At 38.3% G+C, this 27,996-nt stretch overlaps 6 protein-coding genes across 6 annotated transcripts; 4 read left to right on the forward strand and 2 right to left on the reverse strand.

The window, feature by feature from the left end:
• The first annotated feature begins 1,964 nt into the window (after window positions 1–1,964).
• LOC126798649 (WPP domain-interacting tail-anchored protein 1) lies at window positions 1,965–6,350 on the forward strand. Its single transcript, XM_050525659.1, has 5 exons — window positions 1,965–2,076; window positions 2,582–3,177; window positions 3,501–4,576; window positions 5,250–5,432; window positions 5,762–6,350. The coding sequence occupies exons 2-5, from the start codon at window positions 2,616–2,618 to the stop codon at window positions 5,927–5,929; spliced, it is 1,989 nt and encodes a 662-aa protein (XP_050381616.1). The 5' UTR covers window positions 1,965–2,076; window positions 2,582–2,615; the 3' UTR covers window positions 5,930–6,350.
• A 714-nt stretch (window positions 6,351–7,064) lies between these two features.
• Window positions 7,065–8,928, forward strand: LOC126799988 (amino acid transporter AVT6B-like). The gene is made up of 5 exons (XM_050527252.1): window positions 7,065–7,467; window positions 7,581–7,736; window positions 7,852–8,055; window positions 8,250–8,715; window positions 8,811–8,928. The coding sequence occupies exons 1-5, from the start codon at window positions 7,065–7,067 to the stop codon at window positions 8,926–8,928; spliced, it is 1,347 nt and encodes a 448-aa protein (XP_050383209.1).
• An 819-nt stretch (window positions 8,929–9,747) lies between these two features.
• LOC126799487 (biogenesis of lysosome-related organelles complex 1 subunit 2) lies at window positions 9,748–10,407 on the forward strand. The gene is made up of 2 exons (XM_050526695.1): window positions 9,748–9,883; window positions 9,973–10,407. Exons 1-2 carry the CDS (start codon window positions 9,803–9,805, stop codon window positions 10,240–10,242), a joined length of 351 nt encoding a protein of 116 aa, XP_050382652.1. The 5' UTR covers window positions 9,748–9,802; the 3' UTR covers window positions 10,243–10,407.
• Window positions 10,408–10,548: 141 nt separating this feature from the next.
• On the reverse strand, window positions 10,549–12,976 carry LOC126797363 (pentatricopeptide repeat-containing protein At3g29290). The gene is given in 9 exon segments (XM_050524004.1): window positions 10,549–10,609; window positions 10,611–10,768; window positions 11,023–11,065; window positions 11,067–11,228; window positions 11,230–11,888; window positions 11,891–11,919; window positions 11,922–12,583; window positions 12,684–12,694; window positions 12,965–12,976. Coding segments are annotated over 9 exon segments (1,797 nt in total).
• Window positions 12,977–12,990: 14 nt separating this feature from the next.
• LOC126797437 (uncharacterized) lies at window positions 12,991–19,019 on the forward strand. Its single transcript, XM_050524068.1, has 12 exons — window positions 12,991–13,383; window positions 13,490–13,575; window positions 13,764–13,843; window positions 14,452–14,507; window positions 15,008–15,056; window positions 15,569–15,718; window positions 15,867–15,962; window positions 16,711–16,824; window positions 16,967–17,097; window positions 17,387–17,625; window positions 17,729–18,532; window positions 18,642–19,019. Exons 1-12 carry the CDS (start codon window positions 13,043–13,045, stop codon window positions 18,689–18,691), a joined length of 2,196 nt encoding a protein of 731 aa, XP_050380025.1. The 5' UTR covers window positions 12,991–13,042; the 3' UTR covers window positions 18,692–19,019.
• A 278-nt stretch (window positions 19,020–19,297) lies between these two features.
• LOC126797436 (DNA-directed RNA polymerase 2, chloroplastic/mitochondrial) lies at window positions 19,298–27,976 on the reverse strand. The gene is made up of 19 exons (XM_050524067.1): window positions 26,991–27,976; window positions 26,464–26,682; window positions 26,238–26,371; window positions 26,080–26,149; window positions 25,692–25,750; window positions 24,519–24,636; window positions 24,305–24,418; window positions 23,983–24,114; window positions 23,491–23,907; window positions 22,763–22,813; window positions 22,180–22,250; window positions 21,947–22,031; window positions 21,613–21,765; window positions 21,417–21,491; window positions 21,199–21,288; window positions 21,046–21,093; window positions 20,261–20,375; window positions 20,064–20,167; window positions 19,298–19,941 (listed from the first exon to the last, which is right to left on the reverse strand). Exons 1-19 carry the CDS (start codon window positions 27,864–27,866, stop codon window positions 19,831–19,833), a joined length of 3,042 nt encoding a protein of 1,013 aa, XP_050380024.1. The 5' UTR covers window positions 27,867–27,976; the 3' UTR covers window positions 19,298–19,830.
• Window positions 27,977–27,996: the final 20 nt, after the last annotated feature.

Below are 27,996 nucleotides of genomic sequence, written 5' to 3' on the forward strand. Positions count from 1 at the left end.
TGATGATGTCCCAAAGCATTATGATGAATTAGTAATACACTAAAATGCGGTGGCGCGACAATTAAAAGAAAGATATGAAGTCGTCAGAGTAAAAATTTCTTTAGATTAGCACGATTCACATATTAGTGTGCGTAAAGAAGTTTAAAACATGTGAGAGACTTTTTAATAACCACACGGTTTTTCCTATTTTTCCATTTTCTATTGTGTTAACATATAATTTATATATACTAAAATAGAATGAAATAGAGATTAGAGAGCGGCTCTCACGGCAGAGAATAGTGTTTGTCCCATGTCCGGCGGCGAGCCATATCACCGTCATCGGACGGGATTTTGTTGGCCTTGTGTGGATCTAATGTGTGCTATCTACTTGATTGAGATTGAATCAAGATCGTGTGTGGGGGCTGTAAGAGAAAGGAGAAGCGATTCGGTCGAGATTTGGTTTGCGCTTCGCATGTTAAATCATCGGGAGGTGATTGGGTGGCTAGTGCGAGGGTGGTTCAGTGGTGATGAGCCCGTGGTGACACTAATCGGGTCGAATCATTTTCAATTCGATACGGGCAGTGTTATCTAGGTTCGATCGAAGGAGAAGTGGATTTGTTGGGGGCGATGCTTGTTGCTGGAGCGACAGAGGTGGTGTGACTTTGATGGTGACTGAAGGGGTGATCTTCCCACGGCAGTTGTCGGGAGGCTAGTTCAAGGCTGGTTGATGGCTCTTTCTCACTCTCTCTCTCCAAATAAGATTTGGGCTTCGGTTCACCTATTAGGCCAACCCTAGTAAGTTGGTTATTTATGTTTGTTTTTTATTTTTGTTTAATAACTGTGTTTTTGCATGTAATAAGCCCACATTTAGGGCGAGTAGGGCTTTGTGTCTATGTGTGCACTCAATGTGTCTTGTCTACTCTAGGTATGAGGTGAGTTCCTTGCTTCGTTAAATTGTCGTTGCCACCTAGTGGCAAGGCGAGACTAAGTGTTATTGGATTTATTTTCCAACGGTAGCATAGTTAGAGAGCTGTTTTATTAGACATTATAATATGTAATTGTTGCTTCCTTGTTGATTGGATTACGAATCTAGTGATCTCTCCATCATGTTACTGTTGTTTGAAAGCAAATAGAGTCGTCATTAGTGTATTATTATTTACTAGTTAGTATTTTGTTCGGTACTTGTTTGTAAATATATTTGATATTATGTCAGGTCATTGTAATCAGGAGTTTACGTTTCACATCCCCGTTTTGTATTCGACAGTTTCATTAATGAAAATTTAGGACTGCCGCACTAGTCCTTAAATAAATAAATAAATAAACATATTATTTATATATATTGATAACATTAGCTTAGATGTTCATCAAATACTGATAGTATACAACTATATATTACTGTGTTAGTGCTTTAATAGCTAAATACAATGAAAAGATTAGCTCCACACATTACTAAAATGGCTTCTTGTACAGTAGATGGTAAACTACTTCGACCTCTTTGATCTTCTTTTCTCCAAACGAAAAATGTAAGTAATAAAAAACAGCCTCCCGCAGATTTAACTCCAAATTTATAGTATTTTAAAAAATGGGCAAATTATAAAATAGGGCCACAACCACTACATCTCCAACCTTGCCTTCTCCTCCGACAACCGCCTCGGTGAGGCGTGCTGGTGAATCCTTGAAGCGTCGAGTCGTCGACGAGAAAACTACAATGAAGGCCCATATCGAATAGTGATATGATCCGGTCAAATTAAGAGGCACAAATTGTAATTTGTGAGAAATATATGTGCAACATTTTAAGCTTTTTTATCGTCTGACTTTTTTATAATTTTAAAAACTTGCTTGAGTTTTTTTTATAAATTAGGGTGTTCAAATGAACTTTTTTTATAAGAAGTCTAAAAAAATAAAGCTTTTCCTTTAAAGTAAAATATTAATTGGGCTTTATCGGGTTGGGTGAAAGCCCCATCAAATTTCTGATGTATAGAACCGAGAACCTTCTGTTTGTTCATAGTTGGAGAACTCAGCTGGAGACGGTTTCGTGTTTCCAAGGTCCCGTCTTTTTCATCCAAACACTTGACACAACAAACCCAACCGAATCAGGTTTCGTCTTCTTCTTCCTTCTTTCTCTTTCGTAATGTCATTTCTCATATTCGGTTCTATCACTGTAAAGGTTGCATCTTTCATGTTGATTTCACCTGAAAATTGTATGAGATCCTTGCCCACTTCCTAGTTGCTTCGTTTATGATCCCAGAACAATCACTCTGATATGATTATGAATCAAAGTTTCATACTTTATAGCTCTGTTTACATCTGTCACAAACAACATAGAAGCTTTATGTTTTGGATTATCTTAATGAGAGCTTTATCACACTGTTGTTCATACAATAATTGCTTTAGGGCTCATGTTTCTGTTTTACTTTCGTAAACCGAATTGAACATGGCATGTTCTGGCTTTCTATTACTGTAGGAATAAGGCTTTGTTTCGTTTTGTAGATAATCATAAACTAGAACTGAGATTATGTTTAGTGTGTTTCATTAAATTGTGAATGTTGAGATGGATAAAGTTATGCTTGTCTTTTTTTTTTTTTAATATGTTGATGTTCAGGTCTCGGAACGATTTGAGTTTTTGCGCGGTTAAAATGGATTATGAGGGTGGTCAGGAAGCAAGTGTTTCTGGCAATGATGTTAATGTTGATGTCTCGGTGGTGGAGTTGGACAGGGTGGAGGGTGTTGAAAAGTTCTCGTCTGGTGTGGTTAAGGGGGAATTAGATGATGTGCGCGAGGTTATAGTTGGGGTTGAAAGGGATCTAGAATGTATTTCTGAAAAGTTGCTTAATTTGAGTGGTTTTACAATGCATGTGGCTAGCAAGGAGAGTGACTTTGACGCTTTTATATCTAAGGAAGAGGAGACGCCAGTTGATTCTGCTGAGAAGGCACTAGAGTTCACTTTCTTATGTGGAATTTTAGACTCTGAGGTGACTGAATTGGATAAGCTCTTGGCTATGCTTCAAATGGAGATCACGGCTTCCCAGGACCTACTATCTCCGTACGCATACTTGGGGGACACATTTGCTGTAATGGAAAAAGAGCTGCAGGATTCTGAGCAGCACTTAAAGCAGTTGCAAGAACATGTCTCTGAAATCAGGATGCAATCTCTGAAGTTCAAGAGCACCTTTCCATGCTCTGATGGAGAAGAGAATTGTAAGCTACCAGTCTCATTCTGAATGTTTCCGGTGGTAGTATTTCAATATTAGTAGCTTCTCATTCTTATTGTGTATATGGTGGTCGGGGTTGGCGGGGGTTTATAATGTAGGCTAATGCAGGTGTTATAACCACCTCTGGTGTATTAGGGATCACTAAGGTTACATTCATTTGTTCTAATGCATGCATATTATGGGGTTGCCAGGAATATTATAGTGGTAGTAGGCCAGGCAGGTTTCTCTAATCACCTTGACTACATATGTTGATAGAGTAGCGACTTTAACTACTGATTTTAGTTCATTCTAATGCTTGCATATTGACAGGGAATAGCGACAAAGGAGTGCGCCATTTTGAAGATGATATAATTTCAAGCAAAAATGTGCAAACTGCTGAACAGCAGAGACATATTTTGCAGATGTTAGAGAAATCTTTGGCTATAGAAATGAACCTTGAAAGAAAATTGACAGAATCAAAACACATTGAAGAGGATCTAAATCTGAGGTTGCTCTCTTCAGAAAGAGAGGCAAATTGCATGGAGAATGAAGCAGCAGATGTTTGGGAGAGGTGGTTAGAGGCAGATAATGCATCTGCGGTCATGACGGCTATATCAAAGGAACTGCTAGGTAGACTCCAGGCTCTCCAGCTTAAATTAAATGGTTCAGTTCATCGAGAAAGTGAGCTACAATTGAAGGTGGATGAGCTCCTTAAAGCCAAGGAAAACTCCTTGCAGAAGCTTGAAAGTAGCAATGCAAGAGTTAATGACTTCTTTCACGCACAGACGGAGAGCTTGAAAGACAGCTTGAAGGAAGCTGAAGATAAGTTAATTATTGCTAATTCTGATGCCTTTACTCTGAGCGAAAAAGTGAGTTCGCTTGAAGATGAAATCAGTGAAATGGGAAATGTTATTACAGATTTGAAAGAGAAACAATCAAAAGCTGAAGGTAGGGCTCAGAAAGCAGAAGCCCAGTGCAAATTGTTGACAGAGACTAACACTGAACTTAATGAAGAGTTTGCACTTCTTAAGACGCAATTAACAGAACCTGACATTCGGTTGCAGCATGCAGTGGCAACTGCTGAAGCTAGCCAGGAAAAACAAAACATGTTGAATTCAACTATTAGGGATATGGAAAATGTGATAAAGGATCTAAAGCAGAATGTTTTAAAAGCCGAATGTCGGGCCGATAGTGTAGAGGACAAGTGTATAATAATATCTGAAACCAATGCAGCATTAAATGAGGAAGTAAGCTTTCTGACGGGTAGATTGAAATGCATGGAGGCAACTTTGCATCAAGCTCAGGAAGCAAAAATAGCTACTGCAACTGATATTGGAGTCCGGACAAAAGTTATTACAAACTTGATTGTGCAACTTGCTTTTGAAAGAGAACGCCTTCATAAACAGGTCTTTACTATATCTTATATGAGTTATATCTTATAAAAATTCAGTTAGGGTTAAAATTTGACTATTAATTGGGAAACGTATCCTTTTTTGCTGCCTATCACACGAATGAGCAGCGTATTATTTTTTTCTTTTAGTAGTAATGTTTAGGTCAGAAATGCAAATCTCAACTTTATTATGCTTAATTGGAAGGAAATGTTACATCCAGGTGTCATCTGGTTACATTAAACCACGGGCCTTCTTATAGCTAGAGGATTGAATAACAAATCATGATATGTGCATGTGCATCCATAGTCATGTGCATATATGTTTTCATAGCATGTGTTTGTATTCATATTCATATGAAAGTATAACCTGCTTGGAGACTAAAGGTGACAGGCAGTGGGGTGGAGGTTTGCCGGGTAGGTCAGTTGTAATTAGTTTGAGTTAGCCCATGCTAGAAAATCTACAATGATAATCTGAAAACCAATAACCGGATTTTTTTTTCTAGTTGAAATGCTTACTTTACTTTTTGGTCATTGCATAACCGATGTCAGTTTGATTTAAAATTGATAAATTTAGCTAAAAAAAAAGGATGATGATTTTCTGTTGTAGCATACGTGAGGGTCAGTCAGCCTGCTTTATTATGATGTGTCTTTCTCAACTCATATTTATCTTCTGGTGCTCGGATGTGCAGATGTCTTCTTTATCAATGGAGAACAAGACTCTAAAGTTGCAAATAAACAATAGTCCATCTGTGGTAATGCAAAATGATGGAAGAGGAAATGATGAAAACTTCATGCTCTCAAAGCACGATTTTGCTGCTGGTTCAAAAGATAGTTGGGAGGAAGCTGATAAGTTGTCTGCTGTCAGTTCTAAGGTACGCTGTCACAAGCTTGGCTTCTTGTAATGTTAGCCATGTTTTCCTCTTTGATTGTTAGCTTCATTATCTTATATATAAGTTTCCTTTTGGTGAATGACACTAAGGTTTAGGTTCTCTTGATGATATGTACCATTGTACCTCTTGTTTGGTCTGAATGGTCTGATGCACTATAATACTGCATGCTTCAGAAATGTTGTTTCTATGTCATAGCATCTAATGTCATTGTTTCTGCATTTTCTGCATGTGCTGTGTACTTGTTAGATCAGTGGCGTAGCTCAGCAACTACAATAGTCACTAAAATTTGCCTCCTTGTTCGTATTTCTCAGCTGGATAGGACTCAGAAAAATGCTTCTATAGATACTGAAGTGGGACGGGCTGATACTGTGAGGAGAGTTGATGCAGGAGTTCTAAATTTTAAGCATGTACTTGTGGCGATGCTCATTGTACTGATTTCAGCTGCAGCTTGTTTCTTTACTCAACAAGACCCAATTTGATGCTCCTGCAGGTGATTTTTTTTGTTATGATTGAGCTCTGCAGTAGCTTTTCCGTCAACAAACCAGTGTTATAGAGCTCTGCAGATCTTGAGATTTGAAATGGAAAAGTGAATAGCGAGAACGAAAGGTAGAGATAATCGTTGTGCCTAGATTCCCTTCAACATTACTACACTTGTATTGTAAGATAGAATTTCATGAGATAGATGGCACAGCCGACGGTCCTGATCTTCAGAGGGATCCTTCATCTCCAGAGGTCGACGGAAGTTTTTTTTTTCTTTTTTTTCCTTCTGAATTTAGAGAATAGGAACTCGAAGTTAAAGAAATTTCAAGGGACAGGAATATAAAGAATCAGTTTTGTTTTTGGATAGAAGAATCAGTCACTTTACTAGACCATGTTAACGTAATCTGAATGGATATAGCTTTATATGATATTCTTCCTTTTTCATATTCTTGCAAGTGTTTGTGTGAGCACTAAGAAAGACTTTGAACTTTAAATGGATGTATGATCTTGAGTTTTAGAAGATCAGACAGTGGCGGCCACCCTAAATTGTTTTGAGATTGTTTGATATGCAAGGCATACGAAGCCGATGAAGAAATCTACTGTTTAACTACAATTAAACTGATCAATATCATTCGAAGTTTTGCACAGGCAATTTTTTGGGGTAGATGAGGCCAAATTCTTCTTCTGCTAACTTTCTGCCAACTAATCATGAAATGAAATTTTGTTCGAGATCAAAATGCTAGCTAGTCGTCACCCCTTCTCAAACTATGTCTAATACTTGTTTGTATTTGAATCTAATTCGTCAAAGTTTTGGCTGTGCTTGGTTATTATATCAAATTTTGTTTTGTTTTTGCGTGTTTACATCAACTGAAGTTTCGGCGATTCGTTGATACATATGGTCAATCAAACAAACACAAAAGAAACGTATGATTTCATCTAGAACAGTACGGATCGATCTAACTCATATTATATTTTGATTACGTACTTCGATTCTACCCTTTCTGCTTCGCCTTTGCATTTCTAACGCGCATTTGTATCTGCAAATTACTCGTTACATTATCCATGTATGTTGAAGTTCGAAACCGTGTACAGCAAACCCTTAATTTTGAAGTGAAATCCTTGTTTCGTTAAGATATGGCTTCTGAAAGCAAACAGAACGACTCCGATGAGAGAGCCCCCTTGTTACGAAAGACTCAACCTGAAGGTGAAGATGTCGTCAGGACTGAGAACTACTCTGGTGCATCTTATTATGGTTCTGTGTTCAATCTGACATGCACCATTGTCGGGTCAGGAATCATGAGCCTGCCTGCAACCCTCAAACTGTTGGGACTCATTCCGGGGATCGTGTTGATCATCCTAGTATCATTCATAATTGAGGCATCAGTTGAGTTGTTGTTGAGGTTCAGCAAGGAAGGGTCTGCAGTTTCCTATGGCGATGTCATGGCTCATGCATATGGATGGATTGGGAAGACTGTACTTCAGATCACCATTGTTATCTACAGCATTGGTACTCTCATTGTGTATATGATCATAATCGGTATGCCCTACTTCCTAATGCTTTTGGTCTTAATTTGTTAATTTGTGTGTATTTCAAATGAAGGCCTGGTATTGTTTGTATATTAATGCTCAAATGATGTTTTTCTCATCTAGAGGATGTGCTTTCTGGATCAACCAGCTTGCATGGAGTTCACCACACCGGCATTTTGGAAGGGTGGTTTGGAGAGCATTGGTGGACTGGCCGCGCCTTCGTTCTTGTTGCTGTAACTATCATCATATTCTTGCCATTGATGTTCGTTGAGCGCATCGGTTGGTAATTGTTCCAGTGATGTTTCAATACTACATACAAGCTAGTTAGTAATGACCGTTTTTACTGCATAATGTGGAGCTAGCTTCTTATAATTGCTTTCATATTTGGTTGCAGATTCGGCGAAATATGTCTCTCTTATATCAGTTGGATTGGCTCTTGTGTTTCTTTTTGTTGTGGTTGGTGTCACAGTTTACAAATTAGTGGATGGAAGCATAGAGAGGCCAAAAATGTTTCCAAATGTAACAGATTCGGTGTCATTCTTCAAGATCTTCACCGCTGTTCCTGTGATTGTTTTTGCATACGTTTGCCACTACAATGGTACTCAAGCATGTCCCTCTTCTCTTTCCATTGAAGTCCTTAAATGCTATATAATCTGTTCTGCTTCTTTACTTGGTTAATGGTTTTTAGGAGTTATCTAGCAAAGCATTCATGGCATTACTCAATCAGATTGCATTACATGTTACGATTATTTTCATTCCAAGGATATAAATTGATGAGTTGTTTATTTTCAGTACACGCAATACAGAATGAGCTTGAAGATTCTTCCCAAATGCAAGCTGTGGTACACAGTTCACTTTCTCTTTGTGCAGTGGTCTATGTCATGACAGGACTTTTCGGGTTCCTCCTTTTCGGTGAATCAACTATCTCCGACTTACTGTCTAACTTTGACACCGATCTTGGCATTCCCTATAGCTGGTTGTTCAATGACATTATTCGCATCAGCTACGCCGCGCATGTCATACTAGTTTTCCCCATCATATTCTTACCTCTGCGGCTCAACTTGGATGGCCTCCTGTTCCCCACTGCAAGACCTCTGAATTTAGACAAGAAGAGATTTGTGTCGGAAAGTATAGTGCTTGTGTTTGTTTCCCTTGTGGGTGCTATATTCATACCCAACATTTGGGTGGCTTTCGAGTTCTCTGGAGCAACCCTTGGAGGTTTACTTGCATTTGTGTTTCCAGCTTCCATTACTCTCAAGTGAGATCCCCTTTCGCTTGATCTCTGTTAGAATCGATCTCTCTAAGCTTTGTTTCCTTAATAGCATGACATCTTCTTCTAATTTGGTGTTTCAGGGACCCTCATTGTATAGCAACTACCAAGGACAAGATTGTGTCAGTTTCCATGATCATTCTTGCAGTATTTGCGAACCTGATGGCTATATATAGCAATCTGAGCTCTTTGTTGTCATAAAAGAAGAAAGAGCGATGAGTTGATTCATCATGTACAAACGCAGCAAAAGAAGCTCTTACATTGCCATATGGAACCATTTCTTCCTGAAGTAAATTAACCATTCTTATGTGCCTCGTATGAAGATATCAATATGATTTTGTATTTCGAGCTATTGAGCAAAGACGACAATAGTTATAAGTTACTTGCCTACTCTTTACTCAATCCAAATATAAATCCAAGCAAATTCAAGCACAAAAGATCCAAGCAGAGAACCTTGATCCATAACATAGCACATGATATATTCAGTTTAAGGATAATTTTTTATATGTTATCGTAGTACACGTGGCAATGACTAGTAGTACTATTTACTTATTATATTTCGACACGTGACAATACTTAGTAGTACTCTTTACCTATTATATTTCGACATGTAGATTTATTATACTAAAATTATAATTTAACATATTTTTATTATTTGTGAAATGACATTTATGAGTATTGATGATTTTAAACTATGATTTCGGGTTTAGAGTTTAGAGTTTAGGATTTAAAAAAAAACCTTATATAGTCTTTGACAAAATAGCTGAAATATAATTTTTCTGATTAAATCTTACATATCAAATTATAATTGGAATAGTAGACCGCTAGACATTGTCACGTAGTGCTACGTTAGCACTAAAAAATTTCTCCAGTTTAAGTCGCCCCAAATTTGTAATATACCGAGAGTTATGGAGCTTGCGCAATACTAATATAATCTTAATAACTAATAATAAAAACGTTCTAACATGATCATCCGGTACGAAATAGTCTACCACGAAATAATATTTATCAGGAAACATAATAGGATACTATAATAATAATCAGCTTTCGGGTCGGACCCGAACCCAAAACTGCAATGGCTGCGAAAGACGAGCTCGCCGAGTCTCTCAACGACCTCTTCGCCAGCGTCTCCACCATGATCCAATCCGAGCTCCAGGTTCCCTTCTCTCTCTCTCTCTCTAATCTCGATTTGAAACTCTACGATTCAATCCGAGGATACGAGAATGATGACCCTTCTCTCATCAGGGAACAACCAACCAGGTGGAGCTGTTAGAGAAGATGAATCTGAGAGTGGCCGAGGAATACAAAGGCTACGGCGACGTGGCCGCCGGTCTCAGCGTCTTCGTGGAGCAGCTCAAGTCCAAAAGCGGCAGCTTCGACGAGTATGTCAAGCAGATTGATGTCATCGACCAGCAGGTCACCGAGTTCGAAGCTACGGTTTCAGTGCTCGATCGATATGTGGCCATGTTAGAGTCCAAAGTTCAATCTGTTTACCACAGTCCGTCTTCTTCCTAGTTCCAATTATTCACAGTTGTTGTTCAGTGTCTTTGAAACTTATGTTCTGTTTCCGAGTACTATGTTCATCTTCAATCAAATATAGTGTTGTTCGATCAAACTTGAACGATGCTTGAGCTTTTCGAGCTGTATCAGATTCAATGCATCAATGGTTGACATTCTGAACTCGAGTGCTACTGTATGTATAGTGGTCAAATGAACCAGGGAGTGTTTCTGCTATAAATTACAAGTGTACAACCAGTGTGGTTCAAGTCTTCCTACAGATGAACAACACTATCTAATTTTGCCGGGTTTGTATCTGTGAGGTTAGTAGCGGCGTTTAGGGGAATGCTTGCTCCTGCTTGTTCTGTAACGGGAAGGCTGCTTCTCTTCGCAAGTTTTGCAGCATAACAGCGCATGTTTTCCCATCTGGTTGCAGGCCAATCTTTCGCATATTCGTGTAAAGCTTTTTGGCTAACTCGGTCTTGCCTTGAAAGCTCATTCCTTGACTGGTAGCATTATAAAGAGATGCATCAGGTGCAGCGTGCTGCAAAACAAATGATCATCAGTGTCAATATAAATGCAAACCAACAGCAAACTCAATAATCAATGTTCAACATTCAATAAACAAAAAACATGTAGATAGAAGTATGCATTACTAAAAAAGAGGTTTTGTGACAACTAAATATGATAGTTCTTTGTTCCATACATAAATTCTGATTCCAAAAGAAGTGGTATGATGAGATAAAATGAAACAGAAAAGCGACAGAACTGAGAAAACTCTCGAGAGAAAGAACTTACATTCAGGATTTCCTCCACTTCCTCCCAGAAAGAACCCCAAATGATGAGTAAATGTGTCTGGGGGGCACTTCTGGTGAACCATGTGCTCATACACTTGCAATGCCACTTCAGGCTTCCTTGCCATCTCACAAGCACTGATTACAAGGTTATACGACGCTGTCGAAACTGACAACTCAGAAGCTTCTAATTGCCACAAAATCTGCAGACTTATCCCATAGCCCAAGCTTTGAGCAAGACATTAAAGCCATATTGTACAAGTGTGAATTCAATCGAGACATCTGTCTTCTGTTGATGTTCTCAAACAGCTTAATAGCATCATCATGTCAATTTCCCCTGTAGAGTGCGCCGAGTAACGCCTTCCATGTGTACGGATCGGGCGAATGACCAATAGATTTCATGATGTTATATAATTTAAAAGCTAGTTCAACCTCTGCAGCCTCTCCTTGCGAATTTATCAATGCATTGAATGCAATTGTATTTGGCTTGAATCCAATGTCCAACATACTCTGAAATATGTTTAGTGCCAAATCCCACTTTCCATCCTTCGAGCAAGCACCAATCATAGCTTGCATTGTATCATCTCCTGGTTCAAACTTATTTTCAATCATCTCATTGTAAGCATCAAGAGCTAGCTCGTGCTCACCACACCGAACAAAAATGCTAACTAAGAGGCAATACGTAACCTGGGTTCCAGAAAGGCCATTCTCCTTGATCTCTCTCCACAATCTCTCAGTTTCACGCCAATTATTCACTTTACCGCAAACCGATATCACTGTGTTATAGACAATAGTATCAAAACCCTCCCTCACTCCACTCTCCCCTTCCATTTCCCTAAACATTTCAACAGCAGCGTCATAAACTCCCGCAAACCGATATCCGAAACTGCTTTGAGTATCACCCCGTCGCTAACTTCCTCCTCTTCATAAACTCAAACACTCTCAGTCCATTGTCAAGAAACCCGTTTCTCAACAGACAAGACAACAGTGAATTACAAGCATGTAAACTAGGAACAAGACCTGATAAGTCCATGGAAGTAAACAGCTCCAACGCACTCCGAAATCTATTAGTTCTACTAAGCACCAACATCCTCTTGGACAATGTCTCCTCATCCGCCTCCTCTAAAAAACTCACCCTATCTACTTTCAACAGAGCCTTCCTACTCATCACCTCCGGCCCCATAGCAGCCTCCGGTTCGATATCCGGGTGGGCCGGGTCCTTGTCATTGCCAATGGTTAAATCTCCCCATGGAGGCAATATTGGCTCAACCAAAGAAGCTTCATAACATTGTTTATCTTCTTGTGTCTCACAAACCAACCCAGGTTGGGCACTAAGCACTAAATTTGGCTTTGCTTTCATTCTAATTGTATTGGGTACCCACATGGAAACCAAGCTAAGATTATTATGCATACTTGTACATGCCCTGCTCACATCGTATAAAGACTGATGATTAGAATGCCGACACCGAAACCCAGAACTAGTTGAGATTATCATAAGTGAAGGTTTCATTAATGAACCCAGAACACAGAGATGAGAGATAAACACAAAAGCTAGGGAATTTTTACTTGCTCAGCCTTGGAAAGTGTTTTAATGATAGAACTAACCATTGACAGCATCACCCAATTTCTTGAGATGAAGAAGATGAAGCAAAAGGAAGAACATACCTTTTCTCAATCTGTATGAACAAAGAAAAATGGGAAGCATAAATAAGAGCCCTCAAAACGACGACGTATCATGTCTCTGCACAACGCACCTGTTTTCGTAATTTTCAACCAAAACTCTAAACCTTGTTTAAGACTCTACTTTCGTAAACAAGGACATTAAACACACCTACTTTCGTAATTTTCTAAGAACCGGGTTGAACCCGGAGACCCGGCCCAATAGATTTGGCCGTGGGCACCTATAAATAAAGCTCCGCGTCTATTTCGCACCTAGAGGCTAGAACCCAAATCTCCATCTGCCACTCTCTCTCTCTCTCTAACCAAAACGAACCCGAAAAACCTCCGCAACATTCTCCGATACAATGACGACGGCGATGGGTCCTCCGCCGCCGCCTCCTCAGCTCTCCGAAATCTCCACCGACTCCGAAGCCCTAGAAAACGTCCCGATGGAGACCACTCCCCATTCCTCAACTGAAATGAAGCCCCCGATGGGCCCTCCACCTCCCAAAAACCCTAGTCCTCCTCCTCCTCCCGAAAACCCTAACCCCGCGGAAGACTCCGAAACCGCGCCGCCGGAGAAATCGAAGCAGCAATCGCAAGGCCTCGCCGTCCCTTACTCGATCCCTCCGTGGAGCGGAGCTCCCTGCCACCCGTTTCAGCTCGAGGTCCTCAAAGACGGCGCCATTGTTGATCAATTCGACGTGTAAGCTTCTTCGTCTGTCTCTATGGCTCATTTGAAGTAGTGCATTTCGTTACATTACTCGTTCAATTTTTGTTAAATTTTTTTTAATTGCTGTTAAAAATTTCAGGTATGAAAAAGGAGCATACATGTTTGGCAGGGTCGACCTATGTGATTTTGTTCTGGAGCACCCCACTATCTCTCGATTTCATGCCGGTATGTTCTTTACAATCCCGAGCTTTCTGTATGTTTGTAATGGTATTGTGTGGTTGGTATAAACATATAAACATTTGTTATTGTGTACACTTAATAAATGTCCTTGGAGGTTTGGGGAAATGTAGTGGGATTTTGTGCTAAGCCGACTGTTGCTGACTTGTTTGTTTTATCGTTCGGTCTTTTGGCAGTGCTGCAGTTCAACACGAGTGGAGATGCATACCTTTATGACCTTGGCAGTACTCACGGTACATCTGTTAACAAGAAACAGGTAATTTTTCACGGAGCTGATTTCGTTTCGCGACTAGACCTTAGAACTTGAAATTTAGGTCATGAAAATCTTGTTAATTCGTTTTGTAATGCAATGGTTGACCTGGTTTCAAATGTGTAATGGAATAGTTGGCATTTATGTGAATTTTTTTTATCTTTTACGGTATTTCTAGAAGTCCCTATATACAGAGTCAGATCCCAAGAGCGTCCTTCACTAGTTAATATATTGAAAACGCAGTCATGGTTTATTTGAAGTTGTTAAGTACTTTATTATGTTAGTCAGAACCAGTAGAGAACCTTCAAGTTATAGACTCATAGTAAGTTTCCGGTCTCTAGAAGTTTTAATTTACGGTGTTTTTGATGACTGATGACCAGTTCCATGAGTTTACTGAACTTTTTTCTTTCTTCTTTTATCTGCATGATTCCTTCACATTTCTCTCTCTCTCTCTCTCTCTCTCTCTCTCTCTCTCTCGGGTAAGTACCCAGCACATTCACTTATATGCGGCATCTGGAAAATGTTGTGACTACTCTTGGTACAATATATTCTTGAAAATATATATGTTTATACCCTAGTTTTATTAAACTAACTCAATTTGTGATGCGTATCAGGTCAGCAAAAAGGTATATGTAGACTTGCATGTTGGTGATGTCATTCGTTTTGGGCAGTAAGTACCTCTTTTTCTCATTGTCTCGGCTTTATTGGTACCGTCAATGAATTGGAGTACCATCAAATTCATTTATTTACAGTAATCCTATCTTTTCCAGGTGTTATACGAGTTTTAAATTCTGAGTTCTGTCCTCTGGAGTACAATATACAGTGAAATATAGGCACTGCTATTTTCAGTACAAACTGTAGAGGAACTTATAGAGGGCTTGATTATATCTGTGACCTCTTATGATTGAGGGGGCCATTTTAGCCATAATGCATTTTGATCATAGTACTCATATAGATGGATTTAGTAATTGGATATAGTACTCATATTAATAGTATATGGGATAGGACAGCTAGAATATTAGGAGTATATGCGATAGTGGCAACAAAAGTAGAAGCAGTTGAGGAAGAGTGAAGATAATTGTCATAGACGTTTAACAAGTTTATCTCTTGATGACTTACTATTCAAAATCACATTAGAAGATTGTAATATTGTTCCATTTTCTTGTGCAGTTCATCTCGTCTATACATTTTCCAAGGACCTTCTGAGTTGATGCCACCAGTAAGATTTTGATTTAACTATTAATTGTTTAAGTTTGTGTTCATTGTGAGTTTCAAATGTGGAAGTATTCGTAAGCACCTGTCCATTCAATTTTATATTGAATTTTATGCAGAATATTGATGAGAGGTGAATAGTTTTTTTAAAATTCAATTAAAATAACCCAAGCACTTGAAATATTGAAGGACGGGATATATTTGCATTCTGTGAGATGATTTTTCTAAGAACCATTCTCTTTCTTGTCTAAGTGTTGTCACTATGATGATTGTTTTAAACCAAATATCAGTGGGATCAATTCAGGATCTTCACTTACCAAAATGTCACAAAATAGTATCTGCATGAAGTTCTGAAGCAAATCTTAACGCATGTGTGTGTGTGTGTACATATGCATAAAGTTCTCAATATTAAAAGATGAAATGATAGTGACAATAAAGAAATCAGCTAAAAATAATGGTTATTGATGATGCCATTGATGTTCCATAGAGACACTTATTGTTTGGTTAATATCTATGTAGGAAAAAGACTTGAAAGTGTTAAGAGAGTACAAGATGCATGAAGATATTCTTGATCAGCAGGCATCACTTCAACGAGCAAGACTCGAAGCTTCTCTTGCTGATGGCATCTCTTGGGGTATGGGAGAGGATGCCATCATGGAAGAAGCCGAGGTATGTCTCACATTAACAGTGCTCAATAGATAAATAAAACTCAAATGCCTTTTATATCATGCTATTTTCTTTTGAGTGCGACCTTTTTTTATCTTGGCTTTTGATGAATTGAAGAAAAAGTTTATTAAAATGTCGCTTTGGACTTCAGGATGATGGTGAGGAAGTAACTTGGCAAACATACAAAGGACAGCTTACGGAAAAGCAGATTAAAACCCGTGATAAAATAACTAAAAGAATGGAAAAGGTAATGGTTTTAACAGTTTTAGTATTATTTTTGAACGTTGGATCTTTGGATAAAGTCTTTAGGTATTAATCATATATATTATGTTAACTTGCGTATATCGTTTGGTAATTGAGAATGTGCATATCCTAAATTGATTTTGGGAGTTAGAACTTATGCACCAGCCTAGTTTAGTGTAGTGTATTGTACCATTGCTTGATATATGGGATACGCATTTCTAGATTTATTTTTAGAAAAAATAATACATCAGTGTAATGTACCTTTCATAATTTGAACGAAATAGTATATTTTTGTGTAATGGAAGAATACAAAAGTTGGTGCACTTGCAATATAATGCTTAAACAGGGACATCCTGATTATTTGAAACTGAAATGGTTTTAATGAATTAGTTGCCACTATCCATTATAGTGTGGACATATCAGCCTCGACAAAAGGAAAGTGCGAACCTAACAACATGCCAGTATCCTGATAATTATTCTTTAGTTTTCTTGTATTTCTGAAATTCTCTCCCTTTACTAGTTCTCAGCATATTGATATTGTGGTTAATGTTTTTCAGCCTCACTTGGTTACTTCCACCTTGTCTTCTGATTGCATCCAGTTCTTTTCTGTTAGAGTTATTTTGTTTCAAATATGGAAATCAAAGAACGAAACATTTCCTACATTGTTCATAAAAAATCTGTTTACACGCTCTTATGAATTCTATAATTTTTTTATCATTAATTTTCTCATGTTTTCACTATTTTGCTTGTAGATTGCTCATATGAAAAAGGAGATAGATGCTATTCGTGCTAAAGACATCTCTCAAGGGGGATTGACGCAAGGGCAACAAACTCAGATTGCTCGGAATGAACAAAGAACAGAACAGGTAAAAAAATTCCCCAGGATCTATTTGCGGCAATTTGTACTGCTTGTTTAAAATGGGAAATCTTGCATTGTAAATCCTAATATGTGAAGGCAGGATGGTAGCAACCCTTCAGGTTAACATGTTATTTTTAAATTTCTAACAGATTCTGGAAGAGCTTGAAAATTTGGAAGAGACCTTGAATGAGAGTATACGAGAAAGTTTAGGTGCACGTGTTGGGAAGCGATCTCATGGTAAGAAGAAAGGAGCAATTGAAGAAGAAGAAGAACTTTTCAGGTACTTAATTAATGAAAATTACCTATGTAAATTTACTGCACTTTTGAGTTTTGGACACACAGGTATTCACTTTCTCAAGGATTAGACTACATAAATTCTACAATTGAAGCTATTCATATTACAGTAATAATTGGACTCTGAAACTGTAATCAAAGTGCTAATTTTCATGGTTGAACTGTTAATTTAGCTTTCTAAATGCCATACATCATCTGTCACTGATATATAGTTTCAGAAAGAAAAAAATTAATAACTTTCTATTATGATTAACTGTTATTGATTTGTTTTACAGTGATGATGATGAATTTTATGACCGGACAAAGAAGCCTTCTAGCAAAAAGGCTAGTGAAAACCCATCAATTGAAACCGCTGATACTCTTCTTGATAAGAGAGATGCAATCACAAAAGAAATGGAAAACAAGAAAGAGCTGCTTTTAAATGAGGAAAACAGGCTGGCATTAGAAACTGCAGATGCTACAGATGATGGAGACGCACTGGATGCATACATGTCTGGGGTTTCATCTAAGCTAGGTGTGGAAATCTGTTCTAGTTTTCCTTGATCTGTACTACATCTGAGTTGATAATTGCTTTAGTGCTATGCTAACACTTGCTGTGATGATTTCTTTCTTTCTAGTGCTGGATAAAACTGAGCAATTGGAAAAGGAACTCTCAGATCTCCAGTCCGAATATGATAGGGTAGTCTTCCTTTTGAAGATTGCTGATCCAACAGGTGAAGCAGCCAAGAAAAGGGAAACAAAAGTGCTTCCCGAAAACCCTGAAACTTCTGCTGCTACCATCAAGAAGCAACATCCACCTAAACCAAAGAAAACCTGTCCGCCTGAAAGTTCAGGTGGCTCTATAAAGATAGGGGAAAGAACAGATGTGATTGTTGCTCCTAGCATAAAGCTGGAGTCTGGTGAGGTTCTTGATGATGCAACTGAAGAAAAAAGTGTTGTGTATACTGTTCAAAAACCCCAGTGGCTAGGAGCTGGAGTGGACAAGGTTGAGGAGAGTCATCAAGCGGCAGCAGCACCACCTATGAATCTAGAGGAGTCTGAAGTATTTGTGGACTATAAAGACAGGAAGAAGGTTTTAAACAATGAAGATAACATGGAGTCTGGGATTGAAAATGCTGCCCCCGGTTTGATTATAAGGAAACGAAAACAAGTTCCTGAATCTGAAGGTAGAGATGATTCTCATCAAGAGTCAACATCTTCCTCCACAGGAGTTGGACTCGTGGCAGAGGATGCTGTAGCATTATTGTTAAAGCACAACAAAGGCTATTATGCATCAGAAGGTGGCAATTCCTCTGAGAGCCAAGATACTTCTCAAGAGAAAAAACAGAGCAAGGGTAAGAAGCCCAAAAAGAGAGTACTTGGTCCCGAGAGACCTTCATTTCTTGATAGTGATTCTACTGAAGCATGGGTACCTCCTGAAGGTAAAGCTAATTTTATTCCATCACTTGGTACTTTGCATATATCCTGATTTCTTCTTTCAGATGGTAGATCTCGTTTAATAACTGGTTGTTATCGCCATGGTTCATGCAGGACAATCTGGAGATGGACGAACATCCTTGAACGATCGTTATGGCTACTAAATACTGGTGCAAAATTTACTGCATCCAATCAAGTTGGAAGAAACACAAGGCGGCTATCAGATCAAATGATTTTTATGTTTGTCTCCCAGGTTTAAATTGCTAGTCTAGATTATCTTTTGATAATGGAGGTACAGTTGATAACACCTTGTTGGTAAACACAACATGACCTTGTTGTTAGGCACTGATAGTATTTCTCTTCATGTTTCTTTTTTCTTTTTGGTCAGAAGTGTACAACATAGTGTAGAAAGATGAACACAGGCGCTCTCTGATTTATTACTGTAAACTCAAAAGTGGACTACCAAGAGTATTGTGGATATAATCTCATCAGTTCCAACTCGTTGGCTTACATTATGAAAATGATACATGTTGAGATACTCCATTTGGAATTTTACTCCTGTGAGGAATACGATGGATTTTCTATTGCAAGCAATTCTCATCCACCAAAAATGAGAAATTGTTGAGGGGGCATGGCTTGGAATTAAATCTTTGTTACTGTAACATCACTGGTAGGTTGTAGCAACCGCATCCCTTATAAGCACCAGAAACCTTCATTTTATATCATATATTTTCAACAAAGGTCTTTTGCAATGCTAAACTTGTACAGTTGGACCGGATAAGAATCTGTTGTCACTGGAGTTTACAGGGGAAGAAGATACATTATAAACATTAGGGCGGTATGGTTGCAGTGGGAAGCTGCAAGCCCGCTCAGGTTAATCAACCTCCTGAATCCAGCAGTCCACTGTATATTCTTCAATCTGCCGCAAGGCTTTCGATACTTCACAAGAATCTAAATCGTTGAGAAGTATAAACGTGTGGGTAGAATCTTTGTTTCGCAGATTCCTCACAGTTGCTTGTCTGATGTATCAAGCTTTGCTCACTTCTACTGAACATATGCATGGATCCAGGAACCATTCAAATGCGGCTGTACATGAAGAATGAAGTGGCGCTGGTGTGATACTGAATCTGGACTCCCTCGATTCTTCAAGCAAACTATGTGCATCATGCAGGGAGTCAATGCCAAACTTCTCATTCGACATGCTTAATTTCTTTTGAACTTTTTCACATATGTCGAGTGAACACCAGAAGTAGAATGCTAATCAAGGATCAGGTTAACTAAATTGAAGATAACTCTGCGCCTATTAGTTAAAGAAATAAGGTGACTCTAAAACGTCCCTTATATCAAAGTCACCCCGCTCGGGTAAGGGCGGAAATGTTAATGTGGGAAAGGACCGCTCGAAGCTCTCCAACAACTGGTCACATAAAGAGGAGCGAGTTAGATCAAGCACAATTGATGATAAGATTAATGAAGATATGATACCACATAATTGCAGAACCATTGGTATATGCAGTCTAGTGTTACAAGATCACATACTCTCTCCAGTATTGGAGTCTCATATAGCTCGACAAACTTTTCCCTAAGTATCATGTTCATTACATCCACATCACAAGCGTGTGTCCAATACGAGTCATGAACTCCTGTAATCAACCAAATGTTATTCAATGACTATGGTAAGTTTGTTGTTGAGACTTGAGAGAGGCAGCCAATTAATCAGCCAATTAAAAGAAAACCTGCAAAGTTTAAGCCTGCCTTTTTACAGGCAACCGCAGTCATCATCATATGAGAACCATCGAGGGAATGAACAAAATTTGGTGGGAATGCTGTCCTCTGCCTCCTAACCATGATCTGTGATAAAAAAAAATCAGTTTGAAATTTGTGTCCAGAAACATCTCAGAGTGCCTATCTTCATAACTGTTTCCTTTCATACTATTTCCATATTCGTGTGTATAATTTTACATGCATACAGTATGGCAAGCAGCAAATTTTCCTTGAAACAACAAAAGACCAGCTCAAATCAAGTTTCATGTTTTCAAGGACAATGTGAACATAAAATCTTGGTTTTTATGATAGCAATGCATAAAAAATTGGTGTCTTTAGTAATCAACAACAGGATCAGCAAAAAGTTGTAACATATTGTATAGCTAGGCAGTATTGAGTAAGTGTTTTACCCAAAGACTTTACAGTAAGTAAATACTAAAAAGTAGTTGTCATGCAATCTACTATTAAGAATTCAAAATCCAGTACAGAACAAAAAGATATCTACAACAATGTCCTCAGATGAAGCATTGAACATAGAGCCGGGAAAGTTCACATTTCCAGATCAAATTGTATAGAAGGAAAGAAACATGGTATAGCCTATGGTAATAGAGCCATACATTCATAAAATTTGATATGTGATACACAACAAAAAATATAATCCTAGGTATTTCAACTTATTTGTGATGATGAGGGAATGAACACGAGCTAGAAACCCTTAAGACAAAGCCTAAATCACCAAAGCTTTAAGTCAAAGTACCTCATCTGTTTCTCGTTGTAATGTCAAATATTGAAGGGAAGTTTTAACCTGAAACAGATTTCGCAACAGCTTGAATAACTTTAAATAACCTTTCAAATTAAATAACATGAGTAATGATAACCCTGGTTGACTCCGCTAAGTTTGCAAACTCACAAGATGCCTTCCTTTTTTTCGGTAAGGTTGCACAACTGGAAGTCCAAGTGGAGTTGTCCATTGTACTGTCTCATTTTCAGATGCAATTATCTGTCCACATATCAACTTATGGTTGTCCATTCATATTGTAAACAACATATCATAGTAGAAACATCCATTTTCTAGGAAAAAAAACAAGAAGAGCAAGGGAAAAGGAAAAGGACAATAGTCCAAATTACTTTTGCGCAATCTCCAAGCCAGCTCATGATACTTCGAGCAGCTTCAAACATCTCCCCCAAAGCAGTTAAGGTGACCTGCCAATAGTACACAAATTTTCTATTAGAGATGATATTTGAGATAAATGCATGTAGGAGAATTCCTGCAGAATACATTGACAAAAGTTGGGTCATTGCACTATGAAGAAACTTTTGTTACCTTTGCAGCATAACAAGCACAACCAAAGACTTGATCATCATCTAAAATGGCACCACGTTCCTTCAACCTCCTTTTAATTTGATCCCGAGCACCAATATAAGTGACACCATAAACTGATGTCATTACTGTCTGCTTTACCAACTTCCTATCCACCTAAACAATATCCAGCCAGCTGGTTAGACTAAGGTTATACAATAGCAGGTAGATATAAGAGCCTGAAAATTTATAAACGCAAGTAAAACACATGTAATGGCTGATTAGACAGAAAGTAATTTTCAAGTATTTTCTTTTTAGTCACATATGAACTGACGGTACTGAAGGTTGTTAAATCCACCTGATTAACTAAAATCCTTGCTTGCAATGCATCAGGATAAACTTCAGGATCCTTCTGTGCATCAGTCTTCATGATATCCAAAACCCTGCACCGCAATATGATAATTGATCATTATTAAAACTACTTAGGATGACATTATGACAGCTAACATGGGACAAGTAATACTCATTTGTTTGAAGAGGCCCAGTAAGCATTATGTGACAGATACATTTGCCTTAACAAAAACCACTTACCTAGCAGCTATTCCTGAGTAAACATCTGCAGGTTTCTCTCCTGCAACCAGATTGACAGCGGCTGCTCCCAACTGAATGAAAGATTTCATGAGAGAGAGAGAGAGAGAGAGAGAGAGAGATTCCTAGAAAGTTGATAATGGCACATTCTGATTGATATGGCACTGTCATCAGAATGCTGATAGATTGACAAATAATGGAAACAAATATAATCTACTGAACCAAGATAAAGGTGGTAATCCATTTCATGAGCAGGATGTCAGTTGCTCAATTGACCTTCATAGTCTCTACATATTGACTATCAAGTATTACTAACTTGGAAAACACTACATATAATATATCAGGGGAATGCCATTTCAGACCAAACGACAATCCTACACTGATGGGTATTACGGAATGGACTTCTTTGGGAATTTAGCAAAACGAGATTTTTTTTTTAAAACACCCTTCAGATTTAAAGGTTTGTATGATTCTGTAAACATAACTTCCAATTATATGAATGGAAAGCAAAACTCTATACAAACAGAAGTGCCAAGTGATTGGTGCATCACCAACTGTAGAATAAAACTCAATCAAAAGAAATTACCTTGTCCCTTCCAAGGGCGGCATAATGTTGTAAGCCATTGCAAGAGCCATCCTAGATAACATCATATAAAATTACAGATATGTAAGGATCCAGGTTACATATTACAAGTGATTGCATCATAGAAACAAATTTCATAACTATAAAGAGCAATGGATGTGATAAAAACAACAGTTTCCCATTTGTGAATCAGAGCAGTCACCTAACAAAAGCCCTATAGGGCCATCATAATTCATAAGAGTTGTCGAATATGCAGCAATAAACTAAAAGAAACAACACCACCTAAGATCATTAATACTGTTGTTTCCATATAGATCTGGAGGAAGGAGATATGATTTATGTTTATAAATAACAAATCCCATAAGAATTCCGGCTACCCAAAACAGTCATAGAAGTGTATATGCATGTATACTTCAGTTCAGCACAGAGAAGATCTATCCATAAAAGAAATTTAAAATGTATGCAAGACTTATATAGCTCTCTTTACAATAGGCTCTGATCACATGTATCATTTTCTGCTTTTTCCAGTTTTTTTTTTAATTACAACTTTAGAAAACTTAGAACGGGTGGAACCCTAGATCTCCTTTAACAGAAGTCATGACCACTAAGTTTAAGTGTTTAACTATTGAATTACTTGCATTCTTGCAATAGTTTGTCAACTTAGCGACTAAAATACATTATCTATCAGAATTCAATGACACCAAGATCTCCCTGTATCGATTTGTAAGTACCTGATGTACAGGAATATGTGAGATAAATGTCTCTGGAGAAGAGCTTCGTAAAGCTTCAGTGAGGTCAATGCACACAGCCAGGCACTGAAATGGATCTTCTGCCTTCAACCACCATCGCTTTCCTTCTAGTGGTCTGTCCACTGAATCATATATATCATCCAAATGATTCTCAGTAAATGATAGTCGACCCTCAAGGGATAATTTGTCCACACCACCAGCATATAGATTTGCTATCTGTATCTTCAGCCAACGTAAGCCTGACTTTCCAAGAGGGCGTCCCTGTGCAAATTCTAAAATACCCCGACAAAGATCTGAACCGAGATGGTTTAAGTATGGGTGCAAAGGATAGGCACGGCCCCGAAAGTCAAGATTGTGTGGAAAGTAAAATCTTTCTTCATCCTGCATTTTCCGTGCTACCTGTTTGCCAGGTTAATTAGTTGATTTCAAGAGTGATATCGTTAGTGACTTTAGAGGAAGCATAATAGATCTTACAGTTAGTTTAAGTTCTATGTCACAACGCTGTGAATGTCTCTCCTTGTTCTCTTTCCTCACAGAGTTCAGTCTCCACTTCCACTTCTTAAGCAATGTTTCATCTTCAGTATCTGGTTTCACTGGTAAAGGAACCTGAGATATACAGTTTAGATCAATTTCAGTAAACCATACTAGCTTGAGAAAGTACATCAATACATATTAAGTCATAATAAATGGTGTCAGCGCCAGCAAAAAGTTCAAAACATTATGACTACAGCATTTTTTTTTTGAAAGGATGACTACAACTAAAGAGGGAAAAATAATGACTGATGCACAAACTCACATCACTTCGGTCCACCAAATCAGCAAGACGACCTCCAGATGTCCATATTCTATCTACAACATGAAGTACCTTCTTATTAATCCTCCATGCGGTATCCCCAAGCGTGTCCAGGGCCTGGCAAGTGAGCACATGATATTTTCTTAAATTCTGGAATCAACACTCTTCATATGGTTTAGATTTATAAAGGTTTTATAGGATTGTAAATAATACGAACCTTAAAAACTGGTTCCAGTTGTTCCCTGGGGGTCCTTTTAAGTGCTATACGCTGCTGTTTAGCTCCATGAATGCGCATGATGTATGACGGTAAGAAGAAGTGCCCTCCTTTGTCATAACTGTGAGAAAAAAAATCCCAAAATAGAGATAAAACGAGCTGTACTTAGCCACAAAAAGAAGAATAAAACATATATATTTATCAAGCAAACAATGGGAAAGAAAATCTCTGATGCCATTTTTATTGTTGGTTCTGATTGGAGCAAAATATTATATGAAACAGTAATTTAAATTCCCATTACCACATTGTACAACTTTATTCTAAGGTTAAGGAACAGAAAGATTAGGATCAGTAAAGGAAAAGGATTTCAGCTCAATATCTGTCATTTTTAAGATAAAGAAACTTTGTACCTGAAGGTGAATGAAAATTCTCTAGGGACAGGGTATTGATTAGTTTAGTGAGTGAAAAATACAACCTGACAGGCCTCTACAACTGCTATTGGAAAATTTGGGTAAGATAAAGCTGCCCTTGATTTGTAGTTTTCTCTTCTTCTTTTTTTCTTTTTTTTTAACTTTAAAATTGTATCTGCTGATCCTAACAAGAGGAGGGAGTAAATTAACCTATGTAGCACCGACACTTCTAAGGCCGGAGTGTTGGACTGTCGGAGTGTCCGACACTTCCCGACACTCCCCGACACACCACGTGGCGTGTCAATAATATTGACTTTTCCGACACTTCTCCGGTACTTTGATCGACACGCCACATCATAATTTTAGATTAAAAAAACATAAAAACAAAACAGAATTAACCCAAGTTTATTTCAGTCCCATCGTTTTCCCTTTATTCTTTCCTTAGATTTATTTCTTTTGAATTGTTATGCAATGGAATGAACTTGAATCTTTTATGCATTATTTCATGTGTTATATATTTTTTGCATTAATAAATATATTAAATTATATATAAATTGCCGTGTCGGAATCTAGGTTTTTTAGATTTGGCGTGTCGCGCCGTGTCGGTGTCGCGGTATCGGTGTCGGTACTACATAGAAATTAACAATTCCAAAGTACCATCTTATCCATTATTGAGTTTTTAATTACAGAGCCTATAATATGAGCATGTAAAAGACAAAAAAAAAAAGTCAACAAGTCAAGCAACACAAATCTGAAACTACCATACCCTGTCCAATCGAGCGGGGGTACCAACATGGGCATATAAGGAATCACAATGTGCCTTGCCTGTATAAATAGTTGCAACTGTTATTAGATCATGAAGAAGAAGAAGAAGAAGAAGAAGAAGAAAAATTCCCTGCAAAGACTACTATGTACAGATGTGCTGTGTTCTATTGGCAGATAAAATTGTGAAATGTCATAGAAGCGCTTAGTTAGCACCACCTGCCAGGGAGCATATATACAATGCTGTACAGACTATATTATTACCTACAGATCACTTTTACTAATCCGAAACTAATTTTTTGCCATCTTTTAAACCTAAATACATAATATAAGTGATAACAGCAACTTCACCTTTTTTATACCAAAATAAAATACGTACGGATGTTACTTACACTTCTCTCAAGGCCTTTGAGAACAAGAGGATCACATTCAATAATACCATATCTTTTGCTAGTAGCTTTCCTGCAGAGAGAAAATTCTGCATCACTAAAACTAATATGGGAGAGGAGATAATCATATAGACTTATTAATTAGATAGGCAAATAAATACTTTGCATCGTTGCCCATAGTCCTAAACGTGTGTACAAATGCAGGTTGTATATCAAATGAACCATCCCCTAACTGATCAGCAGGAGGTTGTATAAAAGCTGTTTGGGTCAGCAATTCAATCAAACGACTGCCAACCTGAGAAGTACACAAGGAAAAAAACACCGTCTTAATGCAAATAAAATCTAGAATGATGACATTCCAGGAGTAAACAAAAAACACATACAAACCTTGGCCCTTATTTCCTGGCTCCAGGGTTTCGAATCATCATGTCCACTGACTATGTGCCTCACTGCTAGCAATTTTTGTTTTTTCATCAAATTCGTGACCTTTTTATTTAGCTTCTCATTTTCCATGATTACAGCATCAGACTCTCCGGATTCTCCAGATTCCTGATCTTTACCAACCTTTTTCTTTTTCGTCTTCTCCAAAAAGTTGTGTATTCTAACCTGATGCATTGAAGTATCATTACATGATTTACATCAGTGCTCATATTAGGCGAGATAAATGAAATGACACTGTAAAGGTAAGAGAACCAAAACTTAGGAGCACTGTTTTAGTTACTGACTTACTGAAGCTAGAGAGCAACACAAAAACAAATATCGGCGTATCAAGATCATTACAACACTACTCCAAATTCTATAACCACGACTAACTTATTACGGCTAAATTAGCTGAAATGTTAAACATCAATAGTAAATGACACTAATAACAACGAGACTGACCAGAAACATTAACTATGTAACAGTTCACACACCTCTTGCTCTATGGCTTCACCAATGGCGCAAGCAGCAGCTACAAGCCTGCAACTACCATGCTCGCCGGTCATAAGCAACCCCATCAACTTATGCATTGTAATAACCGACATCATATCCGCCGGTAACTTAACCATATATGGACCATAAGCCGTGTGATTCTTCCCTTCGAGGCACAAGTCCTGCTCCTTTGTAATGGCATTACAAAATGGCTCAAACCAACCAAGGAACAAAGACTTCATATAAGGCAAATTGGGTGCCAGCTTCTGCTCACACATATCCATCAAAAGCTCCCTGTACTCCTTGGCCGCCGCCTCCCACGCTTCAGTCTCAATCTTTATCTGCCTCCTCTTAAGCATCAAGTACTTGCCTTCCTCCATTCCTCTCTCCCTAGCTTTCCAGCACCGCCTAGTATGCTGTGCCTGCCTCCTATCCTCCTTCTTCATCTCCTTCAATATCACCTGAAGCTCATCAACAACATAAACCTCCTCCTCAACATCAGTAGATGATGCATCAGTGGAGGACGAAACCGAAACCGCCTCAGCTACACTAGCATACCCTTTGGGGCAAAACTCACTGACCCCAAAATCAACTCGGTTCAACGAACCAAAACATGGCTTGTGGATATGATCATTTCTGCAAGAACCCACCAAAGCGGAGCAGGAACTGACCAAAATGGGCTTCAATTTTTGATCAAAATTCGATCTTTGATAAAACCCAAGAAGGGGTTTAAGGGGGAGGTTCTGGGTTCTTGAGGTGAGGCTTCTCAAGAGAGTGGCTGACATCATTGATGGGTTTTGAGGGGAGATACTAGGGCTTCGAAAAGCAAAGGGCTTGGTGGTGAGATATGAAGGTGGAGGGGTTTGGGTGATGGGCATCAAATAAAGATTGGATTTTTAAGGAGATGGATTGGTGAAGGTTGAATTACCTCGAAGCAAAGGGTTGACAGAGGCAATGGAATTCATAGAGAAGAAGAAGAAGAAGAAGAAGAAGAAGAAGAGGGCGGCT

This window comes from Argentina anserina, chromosome 6 (genome assembly GCF_933775445.1).
Source record: "Argentina anserina chromosome 6, drPotAnse1.1, whole genome shotgun sequence".
Classification (NCBI taxonomy): domain Eukaryota; kingdom Viridiplantae; phylum Streptophyta; class Magnoliopsida; order Rosales; family Rosaceae; genus Argentina; species Argentina anserina.